Consider the following 20,825-nt stretch of genomic DNA (forward strand, 5'->3'; position numbering starts at 1 on the left):
GAACAAAAAAATCGACAACCCAATAGAAACATGGGGAATGGAAATCAATAAATAACTGAAGAGTTCTGGTACCAATTCCAATGTGTGTGTGTGTGTGTATGTGTATGTGTGTGTGTGTAGGGGGGCAGATTCTTTTATCAACAACCTGACTGTCCTACAATTCAGCTCAGTTCTGACACTACCTACCCAGAGGTAACATTAGATCTGGGTGGTTAAGGGTTTAATCCAAGACGGTTCATTTTCCACTTCAGAGATCAGCAGCAAGTCCAAGTTGTCACTTGTGCTTCTAAAGAAGGGCTATAGATTGGAATTTCCAACGCTCCCCTCTTTGGATTTGATTCATTTGGTAGAGTAGCTTACAGAATTCGGATAAATTGTATTACTGGTTTACTGTAAAAGATAACTCAGGAACAGCCAGATGGAAGAGATGCATAGGGTAAAGTATGGGGAAAGGCTGAGGAGCTTCCAAGCCCTCTCTAGGCTCACTACTGCCCCTAAATCTCCATGTGTCACCAATCCCAAAAGATCTCTGAATCTCTTCTTTTGGGTTTGTATGGAGGCTTCATTACATGGACATGACTGACTAAATTATTTTCCATTGGTGACTGAACTTGATCTCCAGCCCCTTTCCCCTCCCAGGACATGGAGAAACAAGTTCCAACCCTCTAATCACATCACTGGCTCTCCTGTCAACCAGCCCTCAATCTTAGGTGCTTTCCAAAAGTTGTCTTGTTAACATAGCATGATACACATTTACTGCTATCACCACTTAGGGAATTCCAAGGGTTTTAGGAGCTCTGTGCCAGAAAAACAAATATATATTTCTCATTATAAATCACAATATCATAACAACTCACAGAGAAGTTCATAAATATATGAAAAGATATTCAAATTCTTACATAAGATAAATGCAAATTAAAGCTATGCTGATATATAATTTTTCACATATCAGTTCAGTTCAGTCATTCAGTCCTGCCCGACTCTTTGTGACCCCATGAACCACAGCACACCAGGCCTCCTTGTCCATCACCAACTTCTGGAGTCCACCCAAACTCATGTCCATCGAATCAGTGATGCCATCCAACAATCTCATCCTCTGTTGTCCCCTTCTCCTCCTGCCCTCAATCTTTCCCAGCATCAGGGTCTTTTCAAATGAGTCAGCTCTTCTCATCAGGTGGCCAAAGTATTAGAGTTTCAGCTTCAACATCAGTCCTTCCAGTGAACACCCAGGACTGATCTCCTTTAGTCTGATTGTCTTTGTATGATTGTAAATTGTAACAAGTCCATGGAGGTTAATTTGGCAAGATCAATCAGTCTTATAAGCACATATACCCTTTGACTCAACAATCTCTTCTAACTGAATATATTCCATGAATAGATTTGACACATAAAATGATGGAGGTACAGGTTATTAATTGAAGCATTACTTGTAATACCAAGATTAGAAACAGTCCAATGACCATCAATACAATACCTGTTAAATAAATCATGGTACTTTCATATCTTGAGTTGGCAAAAAATTTTGCTCAGTTTTCTTTCCATAAGATGTTATAGGAAAATCTGAATGAACTTTTTGACCACTCAGTATAAGGGCTTCCCAAGTGGTGCTAGTGGTAAAGAGCCCAGTTGCCAATATAGGAGACTCAAGTTCAATCCCTGGGTCAGGAAGTTCTCCTGGAGAAGGAAATGGCAACCCACTCCAATATTTTTGCCTGGGAAATCCCATGGACAGAAGAGCCTGGTGGGCTACAATCTATGGGATCATAAAGAGTCAGACTTGACTGAAGCAACTTAGCACTCAGTATACTAAGTGACTTCCTGGTAGCAGCTGGTAAAGAATCCACCGGCAATGCAGGAGACCTCGGTTCAGTTTCTGGGTCAGGGAGATCTCCTGGAGAAGGAATAGGCTACCTGCTCCAGTCTTCTTGGGCTTCCCTGGTGATTCAGATGGTAAAGAATCCACCTGCAATGCGGTAGACCTGGGTTCGATCTCTGGATTGGGAAGATCCCCTGGAGGAGGGCATGGACACTCACTCCAGAATTTTTGCCTGGAGAATCCCCATGGGCAGAGGAGCCTAGTGGGCTACAGTGCATAGGCTTGCAAAGAGTCGGACATGACTGAGCAATTAAGCACACCATACTAATGGAAAATTATACAGCTATAAAAAGATAGAAATAAAAAAGAAAGATAATGAGGATGTGCTCTATATTGTACTGATACAGAAAAATCTCCAAGATATATTTAAGGAAAAATGCAAGATACAGAGCAGTATGCACTATCCACTATATTTTATGTGATAAAAAGAAAAAAAAATACATTTAAGTATATGCTTATTTATACATAAGCTACTGTGAAATAATATCCAAGAGACCAGTAACAGTAGATTGGGAGGAGAAAAGGGGAGCAGATCTAATGAATGGGAGATAGGGAAGGAAGAGACTTTCACATTTATAGTTTTTAAATATTTGAGTTATGAATATATATTACTTATTCAAATATTAATATGTAAATAAGCCTTTCCTGTGGTGACGCAGTGGTTAAAAACTTGCCTGCCAATGCAGGAGACACAAAAGATGTGGGTTCGATCCCTGGGTTGGGAAGATCCCCTGGAGGAGGGCATGGCAACCCACTCCAGTTTTCTTGCCTGGGAAATCCCATAGACAGAGGGGCCTGGCGGGCTACCGTCTGTGGGGTCACAGAGAGTCGGACATGATTAAAGCAACTGAGCGAACGGTGCTTGCTTTAAAATATCAAACAATTCAGAAATACACAAGGTAGGAAGTAAACGTCCCCCTATTCCTATACCTACCACTCAGAGAAAAACCAGTGCCAACAATTTAGTCATTGAGAAGCAGGTAGGAAAGTTTTTTTTAAAGCATGTATTCACATGTAAATCCATGGCTGATTCATGTCAACGTTTGGCAAAAACCACTACAATATTGTAAAGTAATTAGCCTCCAACTAATAAAAATAATTGGGGGAGAAAAAAATAAAAGCATGTATTAAGCAAGGAAAGCATTATTTTTTGAGCCCCTGAAATCATGTAGTTGTGACAGTGCCAGTCTGCTTATACCAAATATAAGTAGCTAAGATCAATATTGATCTCCTTTTACCGGCTCAGAGTGAGCCACTGGCCTTATATAGCGTATTCAATCCCATATGTAGAATTGAGGTTGGAAAATATTTCTGAATTAAGGGCAATGTAAAAGTGAATGGTAGAGATCATTAGCTATTGGACCAAGTGTTATGTGGTTTTGAAATTAAGACATTAATATTTCAACAAATGAAAATGTTTATGCAGTCTTCAAATTCTTGGCAGTAGTACCAGAGAATTTAGCCAGCAAGGACTCCTAAGTTACAAACATAAAGAGTTGCAAAGAACACTAAGAAGTCTTCCTTATTTTCCACTGCCATTATTAAAAATTATTTATAATATTTTCTAACTGGAATCTTATAATCCCCTTCTAATAAAGCAAAGCTCATGTTACAGAGTCTCCTTCAAGGTCATGTTCATTTGACTCAGAAAATTCCATGATGAGTAGAAAGTGAATGTTACAAGTATCTAACAAAAAATGTACAAAAATGACTTATATAGCCTCCCTATTTCAACATAAATACCAAGGTCTTAGCCAAACTAGCAGTTGATATTTTTAATTCATGTGCTCCAACACAACAAAATATTTTCTACAAAATACTTGTATACAATGTACTGTCTTTCCTGTCATCTTCTTATAAAGGCAATGCTTTGATGTTGGAAGAAAATTTAGAAATCAACAAGTCTATTCATGCAATCATTCATTCATTTAACAAATATTTATCCAGTCTCCCATATCAAGTTAAATAAAATACACTAGGGATAAAACAAAATAGCAAAGTCTCTAGCCCTTGAAAAGCTTAAGTCTAAGGCAGCTCCTTTATTTTCATTTTGAAGAATCTCTAGGTCTTCCAAGTTCAGACCAGTTCTTTTTTATTATGCCCAAATATCAAACATTTATGAAAAGAACTTAATAGTTTATGTTTATAAATTAGCAGTGGTGTATTATTACTTCAAAGTTTTTCACATCCTAATTTTTTGGTTTAGGGTTATCATTTCATCTTCACAAGTAACTTTAAATATATACATTATGCCAGTTAACTTCCCAACCTTCATTTCACAGATGAGAAAAATGGATTCAGTAAGATAAATCAACTTTTCCAGAATCACAAAGCAAGTTAAGTAAGTGAACCCAGATCTATCTGTCTCTAGTGCTTATATTGCCTGTCATAGTACCCAGGAGAATTTTTTAAATTCTAGAGAAAGCATTACAAGTACTAAGGCTTTCAGAGCATATGACTGTTAAACTCAACATTCATGAAACTAAGATAATGGCATCCAGTCCCATCACTTCATGGCAAATAGATGGAGAAACAATGGAAACAGTGACAGATTATTTTCTTGGGCTTCAAAACCACTGGGGACATTGACTGCAGCCATGAAATTAAAAGACACTTGCTCCTTGGAAGAAAAGCTATGATGAACCTAGACATATTTTAAAAAACAGAGACATCACTTTGCCAACAAATGTCCATATAGTCAAAGCTATAGTTTTTCCAGTCATGTATGGATGTGAAAGTTGGACCATTAAGAAGGCTGAGCACTGAAGAATTGATGCTTTTGAGCTGTGGTGCTGGAGAAGACTCTTGAGAGTCCCTTGGACTGCAAGGAGATCCAACCAGTCCATCCTAAAGGAGATCAACCCTGAATATTCATTGGAAGGACTGATGCTGAAGCTGAAGCCCCAGTACTTTGGCCACCTGATGCAAAGTGTTGACTTATTAGAAAAGATCCAAATGCTGGGAAAGACTGAGGGCAGGAGGAGAAGGGTGTAACAGAGGATGAGATGGTTGAATGGCATCACCAACTCAATGGACATGAGTTTGAGCAAACTCCAGGTGATAATGAAGGACAGGGAATCCTGGTGTGCTGCTGTCCATGGGGTGGCAAAGAGGAAGCAACTGAACAACAAGAAATATATATATATACACACACAGATACATATACCCACAATGGAATACTGCTCAGCCACAAAAAAGAATGAAAATTTTGCCATTTGCAGCAACATGGGTGGACTTGGATGGTATTACGTTAAGTGAAATAAGTCAGAGAAAGACAAATACTATATGCTATCACTGATATGTATAATCTGAGAAATACAACAAACTAGTGAATATAACAAAAAAGGAAGCAGATTCACAGATATAGAGAACAAACTACTGTTATCATCAGGGACAGGGAATGGGGTGGGGCTAAATAGGGGTAAGGGATTAGGTACAAACTATTATGTAGAAAATAAGCTTCAAGGTATATTGTACAACACTATGGATATAGTCAATATTTAATAACTGTAATAGCTATATTTATGGACTGGGGCCTCAGAGGGCAAAGAATCTGACTGCAATGCAGGAGACCCAGGTTCAATTCCTGGGTCAGGAAGATCCTCTGGAGAAGGGAATGGCGACCCACTCCAGTATTCTTACCTGGAGAATTCCATGGACAGAGGAGCCTGGCGGGCTACAGTCCATGGGGTTGCAAAGGGTTGGACACAACTGAGTAACTAACACTTTCACTCATAGACTATAACCTTTAAAAATTGAGAATCACTATATTGTATACCTGTAACTTGTATAATATTGTATATCAACTAGACTTCAATTTTTTTTAAAAAGTACACAATGTTATTTGATTTTTAAATTCTCTGATGCTTTATATATAATTTCTTGAAAAAAAGTACTCTATAATGGTAAACACAATGTACTTCTGAGTGTAAGACCATAAAATTACACCACATCATTGTTAGTTTTGGTCATTATAAATGATCACTGTTTAAATAAAGTTAGTCCTTTCCTATTATATTCCTTGTTTTTGTTTGTTTGTTTGGCTGCACTGGGTCTTTGCTACAGCGTTCAGGTTTAGCTGTCCCACAACATGTGGAATCTTAGTTCCCCCACCAGGGACTGAACTCACATGCCCTGCATTGGAAGGAGGATTCTTAACCACTGGACCACTAGGGATGTCTTCATATCCTTTTACCTTTTAATCCTTGAACTTTCCTATAGCCTTATCTTTCATTTATTTGAACTGCTTTTCTCTCCATCTTTTGAATTCCCATATGAAATCTACTATATCTTTAATGATCTTATAATATTTTTATATTATATTATTATTACATTTATTACGAGGTATCTGACTTTTCTTCTGTTAGCCATGTTGATGTCAATCCTTTCCTCATATTTGCTCTCCTCAAGTTAAGCTTTCTAAGAGGTAACAGATTCACACTATAGTAAGTGATTAATGAATAACTCACTCAGAACAGGATATAGACTGTTGCAATCATAAAAGTGATCTGTAGAAAAAATGATAATTTTGATAAAGTTCAGTGATCAAATCTGACATTGATTGGCAGTTTGCTTTGAAGATCTTGGGCCATGAAATCTGAATTGTATTCCTTAGAGTAATATTCTTCACCTATGAGCCACTAACAATCAAATACAGGTTTCTAGGGGCCCTTATAATTTCTTTTCTATGTATTTATAGATTTAGATCAATAGGAGAGGGTTGGTAAACAACAATCAAGAAAGAAAAAAAAAATACATGGAAATATTAAATTGAATTTCAATGTGAAAATTATGGCAAGGCTTTAATGTATCCCAATAGCATAAAATTATGGTTCACCCTTTGAAGTTAAATGAGGTGCTTGGCAAAAATTGTAGGATAGCGAAGAGTTCCTACATCGTTTGATTATTCACAAAGAATTGGTTGGTGCCTCGGGACTAGCTTGGCTTAGTGAAAAAGATACAGGTTTGGAATGAATTAAACCTAGGATTTCAGGGAATCCCCTGATGGGCCAGTGGTTAGGATTCCTTGCTTCCACTGCAAGAGACAGGGCTTCGATCCCTGATTGGGAAGCTAAGATCTCTCACGCCTTGTGGAGTGGCCAAAAAACCCAAACCAAAACAAACAAAAAAACTCCTTAGCCAAGCTACTGAATCATGGAACTGTGTGTCTTAGCCAAGTTACTATACTTGATTGTGCTCAGATTTATCACCTGTAAAATGGTTGTTGTAAAGATTAGTAACAAAACATGTAAGGTGTCTGGAAGCAGAGCCTTATACATAGTCTGTGCTCAGTCAAGTCTCACATGGGCACCTTGAACAGTACACCCAATGATTTTTTTTTATTAAATTGAATAGACTATTAGGAGATTAAATGTTGGTATTATATGACCTTCTTCCTGGAGTGAACAATTGAAATTGAAAGGACCTATTTTTTGCTGCTGACTGTACAGTAATTACTTCCCCAACATACTAGAATGGACACACTTTAACAAGAAATGTCTCTGTAATGTTCCTTTATGGAGAAGTCTATAGTGTGCAGAAAAAAACTTCCTCTATTTTATAAATCAGTATTTTCACAAAAAAAATCTATTTATTTGGTGTTTAGGACCCCATTTAAAAAAACAATAAAATTGCAGTGCCTTTTCAGAATAGTAATTAGTAGATGATTTTAACCAATTTGATTAAAATTGTACCTGGTAACAAATAGGGTTTCAAAAGGAGAGGAAAAAAAATAGATTGATAATATTTGTTGCTTCTCAGTATGGCCCAGGAACCACGAGTGGGTCCATCAACGCATGGTGAATGGAAGAAATTCAGAGGTACCAGCTGAAAGTAAAATCTCAGTATTCTGTAGTTTTTTTTTTTAAATAACTCAGATTTGCACTAAGGTGCATATTTTATATTTTCTGGATTTTATATGTCATGTAAATCAACAGTCAAGATATTTTCATACCATAGCTGTTTGATTTACCTAACAGTAAAGTTTCTAATAATGAAGCATATTGTAGGAATACATCCCTTCCTTTGAGTCAACATACAAAAAACATTATATTACGCATTAAAATTATTGTGCCACGAAAAGATAGTCATCATCTTTAGTCATTGGGAGATGTGAATTTAATGAAAATTATATACATATGCACATATTTATTAATAATTACAGGTGTCACATATACATGTGTGCATATATAAATATACTATACATTAAATACATTATATATTAATTATAATATATATTAATAATACCAAGTAATCTTGGAAGGGATATGGAGGAACTGAGACTCTTATTAAGTTGCCAGTGGAAATGTAAAATGGTACAAACACTTAGAAAAAGGTTTAGCATTTCTTATAAAAGTTAATCATGCTCCTACCATATGACCCAGCTATTCTACTCCTAAGTATGTATCCAAAAGAAATGAAATGTATATCTACACAAAGACTTACACATGCATGTTTCACAACTTTAAAAATGCAAATAACCCAGTATAGTATTAACACATGAGCAGATGGACAAACAGAAGTATATCCTCACAATGAATATTACTCTACAATAAAAAGGAACTAGCTATGGATACCGGAGAAGGCAGTGGCACCCACTCCAGTACTCTTGCTGGAAAATCCCATGGGCGGAGGAGCCTGGTAGGCTGCAGTCCATGGGGTCACTAGGAGTCAGACACGACTGAGTTGCTTCACTTTCCCTTTTCACTTTTATGCATTGGAGAAGGAAATGGCAACCCACTCCAGTGTTCTTGCCTGGAGAATCGCAGGGACGAGGGAGCCTGGTGGGCTGCCGTCTATGGGGTAGCACAGAGTCGGACACGAGTGAAGTGACTTAGCAGCAGCAGCAGTAGTAGCAGCTATGGATACATGCAACAACATATATGAACCTCAATTATGCAGAGCAAATTAAGCTAGATTAAAAAAAAGAGTACATATTGTACAATTCCACTGATAATATTCTAGAACATGCAAACTAATTAATAGTTGCAGAAAGTAGATCACTGGTTGCCTAGAGGTGGGATGGGGGAACAGAGAGAAGCAGGAATTAAGGGAGACATGAGCAAATTTGGGGTGATAATACTTACATTCATTATTTTAATTGTGTTGATGGCTTCATATATATATATATATATATGTATATATATATATATATATATATATATATAAACTTATCAAGTTATATACTTTAAATTTATGCCACTTACTACATGTTGATTATACCTCAATAAAACTGTCTTACAAAAATATCATTGTGTTGATTTTTCTTTTTTTTTGCATTTCATCATTTATTTAATGTTTAAGCTCTTGCACTAGATTTTTACAAGTTGGTGAACACTGACAAATTTCTCCACAGTACTATAACCACATGTTCCTGGACAGTATAAATAAATGGTTGAGCTAACGTTAATACACATCACCATTTTATCAATTACTTAATAAAACAAATTGTCAAGTATCCAAATATTAAGTTACACAGCTCAAAAGGTATATAAAATATTAAATGTCTGCTCAATTCATTAGCAGAAACCCACTTTTTTTTTTTTTTTTGCAAGAGAGGCTGGGAATCAATTTCAAACAAAACTAAATTGGTAAACAACCTTAGGTAAGTATGGAAAAAATTACAATAATTTCAGAAATTTTGATTAAGAATTGTTTTAGTTACAATAACAAACTATTTCTACCTTTTAAGAAATACTTACTAAATTAAAGTGCATATTCTGCATGTTCTGCACAAGACAAAGGCAATGTTTTACTAAAAATACTTAATAGACCCCTCTCATTCTTTTCTCAGGCCCTCCCTGTAAGCTGCACCCCAAAGTGCAAACATTAAAATGAACTGTAAGGCTTTTGTCTGGAGACATTAAAGACATGTGCTTCTGTACAATGTAGATTTTCAAAATGGAGGCCTTCTACAACGCAAAATGAGATTTATAGGAAGATATTAAATAACCACTGTAAGACTTGGTTAATTAAAAAGGGAGCAAATCTGATGTATACTGGTATGAGTGTGGGAGATGTAAATATATTGTGAGCAAACCTCATAGGCCCTACTTTCTGTGTCTGAAATGATGCAAGGAATAAACCACGTAAGGTTGAGAGTGTTCATAGTTCCTGGGGTTTGTTCTATATGATACTAAAAATATACAGGTATTGTGCTGGGTATTTTGGCACCTAAGCTTTCTAAATTTCTTACATATTGATAAGATTCTGGCATGGAAACAGATTTAAAGATACAACTCAATACTGCATGATTTCAGGAAAGGTCAGCTGGTACAAATGACAAGCACATTTTAAATGCAGAACAGCATGAACTCTTTACTTGTATCCAAATAGGTTGATCATAACCTGAACAGAATATGCAATTCTGCCAGGCTTGTGGCCTGGTAAAACTGCTCTTCAACACACCTGTGGACGCTTCATTAGTCTTATTCACCAAGTCAACAGGCTATCTACTATGTACAACAAATTCCATCCTGTCTCAGGTTCCACTTCTAAGCAATGGCATCACACACCCTGGTTTTACTGAATGCAACAGTTGTTTCTATGCCCAATGGAGTCTTTGTAGCACAGCCACATTTTAGGATGATACTTCTCCAAATTCAGAAGTTGCTTGCTGTTAAAAGTTCCTCGCCACTTTTGTCTTACGAACTGTACTGCATCTTCATACTTCATTCCACCTTCAGTTAATGCTAGGTGACAAGCTCTGGAGCTCTGCCAAGGCCTGCAACACAGGGAACAGCAATACAACCACCAAGGTCTTCACAAAACTTAATTTTCACAAGACTTAACCAGTCGTCAACAATCTGGTTAGATGGTGGTGCGCCATCATCAAAAGGCCAATTGAGCACACAGATGCCTTCTTTCTCCACAAGGAGTAGTGTCATAAGTTGCTTCACATACTCTTACTATTGTGGAACTTCTTAAGTTCCTCTCCAAATTTGTTTAAGGTCGCATTAGTTGGGTTGTGTGTAATAAGAAATCTCATGTTCTTGTATGTAACTTCTACAGGAGCTGGGGGGTTCATTCAAGCCATGTTAATTTAGTTAACTCAGTAGGGATATGAAACAATTTAAAAAATTGAATACAGAAATGATGCAAAGAAACGGAGTCACCTTCAATATACTCCACTTGAAATTCTCAGTGCTTTTGAGTATGAAGTTGGGAGTAATGAATGAATGAACCTCTTAACAAGAAGCAGCAATTCTTCAATCCAGTAATACTGAGGCAACAGAAAGGAAGAGTACTGAGGTCTACCCCATCTAGGTCAAAACTCTTGTAAAAAATGCTCTGTGGATTTCAATTCAACACTTCTGTGTCCAGGTTAACCAGTCTTCTGGGGGCTTCTTGGTGGAGCAGTAATGAACTTCTGCAGTTCACCTGTCTGCACAGAGGTTGTGCTGTGCCTGGCAGTAATCTCCACTGTCCTTTAGAAACTCCATAAATGTGTGACCAAGAACATCACAGAACTGAGGAATATATCTACTTATTGAAAATTGTGGCCTAATCATACAGCCGGTCTGAGGCTGTGGCGGCAGCGGGCACCAGCAGCGGCAGGGCAGGGGTGGCGGCGGAGGCACCTAAGTCCTGATTTTTCTTAAAAATGAAGAATCAGCCGTGTCCCTCTGCCATTAAGCTGGATAGAGTACCCTTTTGTGGCATTCACCACTTACTGGCTATGATCAATTGTAAAGTTTTATTACTGGACTATAAGGACTTTGAGAGTAGAATCCAAGTTTAACTCATCTTGGTCTTCCCTCTAACCCCCAGCATGGTACCCTTCATCAACTGTTATTTTTTAAATGAGTGAATTATCTGGACAATGTTTGGCAAAACATCTCAGAAAACATTTTTTCCTGAGTTCCCCAATTAATCCTTGCCATTCTTTTAAACACCCATCAGACAGCAAATCTGCATGCTTAAAAACTTTAGAGCCAGAGTGACCTGCTCAGCTACTTGCTAACTGCTTGACCATAAATAAAATTAGCTAGCCTCTCTAAGCCTCCTTTTCCTCATTTCTAAAGAGGATAGTAATATACCTATGGGCTTCCAAGGTAGCTCAGTGGTAAAGAATCCGCCTGCTAACACGGTGGATCCCTGGGTGCAGAAGATCCTCTGGAGGAGGAAATGGCAACCCACTCCAGTATTCTTGCTTGTAAAAGCCTGTGGACAAAGGAGCCTGGTGGGTTATAGTCCATGGAATCGAACAGTCAGACAGGGCTGAGCATGACCACAATAATATACCTATGTCATTGGTTTTCTGAAAGGTTTAAATGAAACAGTCCATATAAAGTGCATGGCCCATAGTGTAAACTCAAAAAGGCAAGTGAATTCATACATTTACCATCACAGACTTTTGAAAAAGTTTATAAACTCCAAATACTGAAATAATTTATTTTTCATCAGAAGAAAGAAAATGTAATGAACTAGTACCTGAATCTTTTGAGGAGAGAGAGCTCTAAACTGACATTAAAGTTACCTGCATGTTAGGCTTTTTAAGAAGCATACATCCAGAGAAATTTAATTTGTTGGAAGAAGTAGAAGGGTTACAATAGCTTGCAGTCTTGTCAGTACATTTTATACCTTGTTCTTAGACCTTTCCATTAAAGCAGAAAAATTAAAACCTTGTCATTACACAGAGAGGCTGAAGTTCCAAATAGCCCATTTAGTTTCTTCTTACACTTCACGTTGAGGTTCTTACATGTGGAAATCCTGTTATCATATTTGTTTGCAAGCTTTCTCTCTAGTGAAAAATACTTTATCATTCAGCCTATGGGGAATTAATTAAATGAAATGTGGAAAAATGTAATCTTCAGGGACCTCTGCTGTGGGTACTCTCAGTAAATACAGCACAGCCAAGGGACTCTGCAGAGATCTGACCTAGAGTGGACAGAGTTCTGGGCTTTAGGTCCAGCCGGTTTGAAATAAAATAATTTTCTTGAGCCTTGAGCAATTCATTTCATTGTTTTGCAGTCTTTTGATTTATAATATGGGGACTAATCACATAGTCATGATTTATAGGGAATGTTTATAAAACATATGGAATAATTATTATTAATAAACTAGGTTATTAACCTCTTCCAAAAATAAGGTGCTGACATGTAAATAACATTTGCACCTGATGCTTTAGTTCTGGTCCAGTGCTAGATACGCCTTCAAAAGTCCAAATCAATTTGTCTTGCTGGAAGAACATAAGTGTTCTTCTACTCCTGGCTCTGCCAAAAGCTAGTTCTGTGCTCACTGGTAACCACTTCACCTCCTCAATTTCTTCAAATGTAAAAGTAGAGAGCTGGACTAGATCAGGGAGGGAAAACAGATGATATATATTGATATTCCTATCTATCTGTGCCCATGGCAGACATTATTAGTCAATCACTGAAATGTTTCTACCCAAATTAGGAAGCTGCTTCTGAATTCTTTTCAGCAAAACATCCTAGGCAGCCACTACCCATCAATTAGAGTTAGCAACCAAAGTAAAACATACCTGCCATCTTTGAGACAGAGTATCTCTAAGGGTCCTTTTAATTCCAATACTACTCAAAGGTCAAAATGAGAGTCTGCGCCAGAAAGAAGTATGTTGGCAAATCTTACTTCCCTTTTTCACATTCCAGCCTCTGAGTGTTAAAGACTTTGCAAGGCCTGTCCATGAGGATACTCGCTCTTACACTATTGCATTTTGCCTTTTTTTGTCCAAAATGAAAACAGGTTAGTGAATTTCTCCCCAATTCTGAAAATACATACTGTAAATCTTTGAAAAACCCAGAAAAGTACAAAGATGAAAGTGAGAAGTATCTGATATTCAAAATCCATTATTATTTGGTAACCAGTCTTCCAGTCACAGCTCTAGGCGTGTTTTTCTGTATTCTAATTTCCCCATACAGCAACATTATGTATGAACAACTTTGCACATCACTTGGATCCTACAGTTCTCTATGTACTCTTAACATTCCACTTTATCTGGGGGCTCCTATTCTGCAGAGCGAAACTTTACAAATATAGCAGCAGATTGAAAGAGCAAAGGATCTTTAGACCCTTACTACAACTACACTTAAAGATGTGGTCAAATTCTCCAGGCTCCTCTCTAGTAAACACAGAACAGAAACATTTGTAAATCTTGTGGTTAAAATTCAATTTGAAAATGAAATGGACCCAGTGTCTTAGGAGAAAAGCAAGTGTTCCTCCTTTACCCTTGTACCCCGACACCACTTTTTTTTCTGCTTATTACTATAAAAGTAATATATGTTTATTTAGGAAAATACAGGCAGGCAAAAATGAGAAAAAATAAAAAGCATTTGTAATCTAATCCAAATAATTGTGGTTAACATTTTGGAATGTGTATGTTTGTCTTTTTTTCCTATGCATATATTTTTATGTAGGTATCAACATACATAATTCAAAGGCACTCTTTTAAACTTCCAGGTTTTTCTCTTTACACACAGCATTGCAGTTCCTGTAGAGCACTCATTCTATTGTGAGCAGGAAACTACACGAGTTAACACCGGCTTTGGTAACACACAGCTCTTTGTGTCCGTAGTTTGCACAGTGAGGTGTGCTCACGGAGCAACCAATGTTATGGGTGTGTTTCTAAACTAATACGCCTATCATTTGGAACACTACTGTACTGGAGTTTAGTTTATCCACTGGGCATGATGCTCCTGAAGTTCAAATTCCCTCAGCAGATATTCAGCAAGGATGTTACATAACTGGTATAAATGAGGTCATGTTAGGGCCAAAACCTCTGTATGCATTTATACCTCAATCTATTTAACTGATGGAATATCTGTGTTCCTTAAGTGTATTTGCATAAAGAGAATATCTCACCATCATCTGTCTAATGGTGTGATACTGATACATACTGTGATGAGGTGATTTACTTTGCATGTAGCAGTGAAGCAGGTATAACATAGGAAAAATACCTTCTTCATTCACAGGGAGGTCAATTGCTCCCGAGGGTTTGAGATTCTTATTAAACTGCAAAGGAGAAACCTTGTCTTTGATATTCAGTATATGTTGTTTGGTTATCTATTGCTATGAAACAGACCACCCCAAAATGTAGTGGCTACAAACAATTTATTATAATCTCTCACAATTCTTTGGGCTGACTGGGCTTACCCAGGCAATCTTCTGTGGGTCTTGCTTAGAGTCTGTCATATATGGTTGCAGTCAGATAGTAGCTGGGGCTGAGGTCTCCTGAGGTTCAACTGGGTGGCTAGAAGATCTAGTCTGGTTTCTTCACTCACATGTCTGGTGCCTTGGTTCACATAGCTGCTCTTTCCACTTGAAGTCTCATCCCCCAGGGCTTTTCCCCACAGCCTCTCTTCCCACAAAGATAGTCAGACTTCTTACCTGATGGCTGGCTTCTAAGACTGTAAAATTAAAAGCTGTCAGGCCCTTTTAAAGCTTAGGTGGGGACTTGGCCTAGTGTCACTTCCAGCCTCCTATAAGTTACAGCAAGTCTCAGGGTCAGCCTTGATGCAACGTGAGGACTACACAAGCAGAGCAACACGTCAGGAGGGGTAGTTCATTCAGTGCCATCTAGGGAAACTAGATGCTGGATCTGCTCCAATTTAGAATTTTAACAATAATGCCAAGGGAGTTTGGATACTTTCTTGGTGAAACATGGAGTACAATGAAAAGGAGTAAGCAGAGGGAAGAAGCCTCAAGGTGATGGAGGACTTTGAAAACAGTAGGTACTTTCTTGGGTCTTGCAAATTTGGCAGATTAGATCACGGAGAAGGTGAAATAAATGGGTCATCGCGTCACTATTATCCAAACTTTGCATACTTGGAAGGCTTACCTGATGATGCTTGGTTTTTACGACAAATCCGGAACTAAGTATTACAACCTGGTCACACATCTGAAGCGTACCTGGAGGGTTCTCTTTTTAAGGATGGCAAAGAACTCAGATATAAATAGAAACATACACAGGTTAGTAGAATGTGAAGCCAATTGAGGGGGAAAATAAAATAGCAAGGAGAGCCTGACAGTAAAATAACTCCCATGGCAACAGGACAAGAAGGAAAAATCAGCATCCTGGAACTTCTCAGTGCATACTAACTGTGCTTTCATGGCACTATATTTAAGTTTAGAGGGCAAGGCTTAGTTTCTCACATGGATATGATCTTGCATCAGAGTTCTGCAAAGACCTGGAACCTCATTGATGTGGGTGGTCTGAGACTGGGGTTCCCTCCTCTTGTGCCGAATCACCATTTAATGCCAAACAGCTTTTTCTTAGCTGTTTGCTTAATTTTTCTTAAACACGTTCAGACTCTTATCATATTGTCCTCCTCCCTTTGAAAATATGTACTCTTCAGGTGCCTGAAATAATATACTCCCAGTAATTGCAGTTTTGCAAAAGTAAAGTTTATTTTATTCAGTCTAAACTCAATGGGAATTGGTTGCCCAACAAGGAAATACCAAATTTTATAAACGCCTGGAGGGCAGCCATCATGTCCTGTATGACTTTGTTATCGCCTGCCTCCTGGGCTCACTGTCTACCTTCTCCATGTACTAATTTTAATAAGTAACTTGAATTGTTAACAACATACTCTGGTGCCATTCTTTGATGCAGAAATGTCATTTCATAATGTCTCTGCATGTTCCATGTCAGGTTCACTGTAAATCATTTCTCCTGAGTTTGCTGTTAGTGTGCAGATCATTTTGCAAGCTTCTCACTTAACAGCTGAAAGTTTAATTCAAATTGAAGAAACTTACTTCAATTACAAGCAATTAATTTAGGCTTCACTTACCTTAAGAAATATTCGAACATATAAATCAACAGATAAATCCTGGGAGTGTCAAATTATGCAACCAGAAAAAGTAAGTTCTTTGCAGTTTTGGGGGCGTCGGTCTGCTGTAGTCAGGCTTTTATGGTTTTCTTTTTCTTTTTTTTGCGTCAGGTTTTTGAATGAAATAGTAAAACCAGTGCCAGGCACTGTCTACTCCACCTGGTTTTGCATAATTCTAAGAAGTCAGAAACTGAAAACACCAGGCTTGTTAAAGAGCTAGAAAGAGTGCTATTGCATAAGAGAAAACAAAACAAAACCATTTCTCTATTCTTTTTAAAATCATAAGATTTCACAATATTCCTGTTTTCAAGTACTTGAAGTTTGCTCTGGGCACTGATTACTTTTTAAATAATTGCTTTTAATGTGCAGTGAATAATACACATTCATTGTAGATTTAAAACATACTTAAAGTAACAAAGAGAAAAAAAATCATTCAAGGTCCTGCAACTATTAATATTACTAGTAATATTTTGAAGAACGACTTTTTTTCCCCCTAGGTACATGTTTTCACAGAATGGGTCCACGCTACACAGTTTTATAACTTGTTTTTTTGCGTTTTTATTTTAAAATCGTATATTGAGTACGTGAAAACTTCTAGAGGTTATGACACGTTTGTAGTATCGAACGGGGTTAAAAATCGCAATCTGTGGTGTGGCATGGGCACTCTGGTGGGAAGAGAACGCTCCCGGTGGGCAACATCGACCACTCTCCGATTCAGAGACGTCTCCGTTTGCCCTCGGCGACTGAAGCCTGGCGAGAGTGCAAGGCGTGGGAGTTAAGCGGAGGGCGATCAGGGTGACGGCGAGCACGAGCTTCCCGCGCGGTCCGCTTTCCCCCCCGCCCAGCCCCACTGGCCCCAGCCCCGAGGTGAGCCGGAGCGAGAGGGCAGCTCGCGGTGCGCTGGGCCCGGGGCCCGGCTTCCGGCCCCCACCCCCGGGGCTGGCGCCACTCTCGGGCGGTGGGGAGAGATAAAGCCGGGCAAGGTTCTGCAGATCCAAAGCAGGGAGGCGCAGCTCCGATACCAGCGCCTTTGCCAGGTCTCCAGGAGTGTTTGTTTCAACTGTTTAAACTGTTTCAAAGCACCCGAACCCCAGCGACCTTCGGCAAACAACTCTTAATCCCGCGGGCGGGGAGAGACGGCTGCATTCGCCGGAAGGGCAAAGTGAGAGCGGAGACCGGGGAGCTACGGGGGCCCTCCTCCCAGCACTCTGCCCGCCCGCAGCCGCCCCCTGGGACCCCCGCCCGCAACTCTTTCCAGCCCCAGGACGGCCAACTTCTTGCGTCAGCCCCGGCGAGGGTGGGGGATTTTCGGAAGCCCTGCCCGCGCGGCCGGCTGGGGAAGGAAGGGCCCGGGCTCTTGCCCCGCCTTCGGGGGGCGGGAGGCGGAGCGGGGCGAGAGCCGGGTCGGCGACTCCGGCCAAGTCAGGGAGAAGCGAGTTCCTAGGATCCCCAAAGAGCCGCCGCCGCCGCCACCACTACCGCCGTGTCCGCACCAAGCCTCGGCAGCCGGAACAGGGCAGCAGTCGGGGAGCCTCAAAGCACCGTCCCCAGCTCAGCATGATGGACTTGGAGCTGCCGCCGCCGGGACTGCCGTCCCAGCAGGTGGTGCCAGGACGGGAGCAGGGGCGCGAGGGAGCCGCGGCCCGGGAGGGACTGCCGCACCAGCCTCTACCCCTCTGTGGCGGGAGCTCGGACTGCAGCGGCCGCGCGCACGCCGGAGCCGCCGCGCTTGAGCTGGGGCCGGGGGCGGGGGGAGTGGCGACCCGAAGGGTTGCGAAGGGTCTGGGGGTGCGGCCGAATGGTGTGACTGACAACGCGCCCGCAGGCCCCGAGGGCGATAGGGTTGGGGGTGGGGGGCTACGCCAGCGCGCGTAGGGGCGAAGAGCGTCTCTAACCGGGTCCCCGGCCGCCGCAGTTGAGAAACTGGAGCCGCGGCCGGCCCCCTTTTCCGAGTTTGAGCGGCCGGGAGGCAACCGGGCCGGAGAGGGCGGACGCCGGCGGTCTGAGCCGGCGCGGCCCGGCCCTTCCGGGGCTGCGCGGCTCCCCCGCCTCGGAGCCGGCAAAAATGTGCCTAGTCACGGGGCCGCTCTCGGGGGAACTGAGGTCTCCGGGCTGGGACCCGGAACCCCTCCTCTGCCGCTGCCCCTCTGCCCACGACCTCCGCTGGCGCGAGCCGCGGCGCTCTTACCCCGCTGAGGGTTCTCCTAGGCAGAGTGATCAATCAGTCCAGCCTTGCGATCTCCCTTAGGCCACTTGGCGAAAATGCCCAGCTCCCAGGGTGGGGGCAGGAGGAGGTCACCAAGTGCCCAGCGCACTCGGTTTCCCCGACGTACGGCGATCCAACCCTGCCCTGCGCGCCACCTCGCCCCGAGGGAAAGGTTCGGGCTCGTAGAACTCTGAGTCGGCCCCGAGCAAGAAGCCGGCAGGGACGGGCGGGGCGGTGGACTCTGAAGTCCGACGCGGCTGCGCCCCCCACCCCAGCTCCCCGCGGCTTCTCGGTCCCGGCGCGGTGCCTCCCGCTGGCGCACGCCGCGAGCGTGGTCCCGGCGCCGAGACAGTGGCCGGTTGGCTGTCACGGCGGCCCTCAGTGGGCCCTTTCCTGCTTTGTAGCGTGCAAACCTTGCGGCGCCGGGGCCAAGGGACAAGTTGGAGCTGTTGATCTGTTGCGCAATTGTTATTTTCCCCAGAGCGGCTTTGTCTTTGGATTTAGCGTTTCGGAATTGCAGTTCCAAAATGTGTAAGGCAGGATATTCTGTTCTCTGCTGTCAAGGGTAAGAATTTCGAGTGTAGATTAGCGTTTGTGTTGTTTTTAGGCTGTTACTGAATTTTGTGCTTTGATACATTGTTTCTCTTTTGGGTGCTTTATGTAGTTTTCCTTTTCTGTTTGAGAATTTGCCTCAATTGCTTTCCTAGAATGTTGCTTCTTTTGAGAGGGCAGAGGGTGGGACAGCTGTGTCTCATAAAGCTTTGCTAACAAGTTCTGTAAATGTCGCAAATGTGAAAACAAGTTTCTGTATATATTTTGTAGGGACTTTTTCAAGGAGTAGCTAGTTTTATTTCCAATTTGTGTGTGTGAATGGGTTCTTTGGAAAGATACTTAGTTCAAGGAAATGTGTAACCTAATAGGAGCGGTAAATATATTTATGCTCTTAAACATGAAGTTTTAGACTAATCCTGAAGTAAGGTTTTGAGTTACTGACAATGTACTGATTGTGCCTTTTTTTCCTTTTGAAGCAGTTTGTCTTGAACTTTCCCCCAGTAATGATTAAGACTGTATTCCTTCCTCCCCACGATATGAAGTAAATTGTGCTTTCTGATTTAGCTGCTGTTCAATCCCTATAGCCATTTCTTTAATAATCTGTATGACCAAAGGATATATAATGCTAATGGACTTTAGTTTTCCCAGATTCAGGAGTGTAGCCTAGAGTGTTATATTACTGAAGTTTTTTTTTTTTTTTTCTTAACTATATAATTTAACATTACGTATAAAAAGTGGGGTAAAGCATCTTTACTGCTTTTTCTTTTAAATGTGAACTTTCCAATTATGTTTTTTAAGGTAACTCCCTTTCCACCCTTTGTAATCAGACCTCAGTTTGCATATGTGAAGACTATAAAAGAAAATGGAATAAAATTTAGAGTTAATGTCATGTCTGTAACTAAGATTCATATTAAATCTTTGTAGTCCAAGGAGATTTGGACAGAGTCATAAGTGGATTCTAACCTTTTGTCAAAGAAACACAGGGTGAGAGGTGGTACAGGGGTAAAATTCTTCCCCCTTTGTGCAGAGGAGGTGTTGATGAAGAACAGTAGAGTTTTACATTCTGAATTTCCATTAGCTGGAAAGAACCATCCATTTACCCTTTTGAAAGCTGTCTTGGGAGAAAGTATTTTTGCATATGAGGAATGAAGTTGATCTTGGACTAGATAAGGTAACTTTTAAAGAAAAATGGGGCATCCCTCTCAACTCCAGAAGGTTGAGCAAAGAACAACTTGACTTTTTAGGTATTTGGAAAAAAACCTCTTGAGAGATTGTTAAAGATTGTAGGAGGATAAAAACGTAACTCACATCAGTCTTTCTGCATTAAAAGTAAGTTGGGTCATTTTGGACTCTTTCTTGTCAACTTGGGTTTTTATAAACAGTGCTGGGAGGGGAAACCCCCAAA

General features: G+C 40.6%; 1 protein-coding gene, 1 long non-coding RNA gene and 1 pseudogene across 5 annotated transcripts in view; 1 reads left to right on the forward strand and 2 right to left on the reverse strand.

Moving 5' to 3' along the window:
* Window positions 1-20,825, forward strand: part of NFE2L2 (nuclear factor, erythroid 2 like 2) — a 78,676-nt gene that overhangs the window by 27,617 nt on the left and 30,234 nt on the right. Inside the window, exon 1 of one of the 4 annotated variants that reach the window (XM_043894857.1) lies at window positions 17,010-18,264. The exons of 1 other annotated variant lie outside the window; for it this stretch is intronic. In XM_043894857.1, coding sequence (XP_043750792.1) covers window positions 18,220-18,264 — 45 coding nt within the window. In that variant the 5' untranslated portion in view covers window positions 17,010-18,219. Of the gene's footprint in view, window positions 1-17,009; window positions 18,265-18,915; window positions 19,041-19,175; window positions 19,434-20,825 lie in introns of those variants that run through there. 2 more of the 4 variants (XM_043894863.1, XM_043894859.1) reach the window with 2 other exon arrangements.
* LOC122688686 lies at window positions 10,007-11,589 on the reverse strand (annotated as a pseudogene).
* Window positions 16,216-18,988, reverse strand: LOC122688688. The gene is made up of 2 exons (XR_006339541.1): window positions 18,851-18,988; window positions 16,216-17,412 (listed from the first exon to the last, which is right to left on the reverse strand). It is a non-coding gene; the product is annotated as an uncharacterized LOC122688688 (long non-coding RNA).

The sequence above is a fragment of the Cervus elaphus genome, chromosome 33 (assembly GCF_910594005.1).
Source record: "Cervus elaphus chromosome 33, mCerEla1.1, whole genome shotgun sequence".
Classification (NCBI taxonomy): Eukaryota; Metazoa; Chordata; class Mammalia; order Artiodactyla; family Cervidae; genus Cervus; species Cervus elaphus.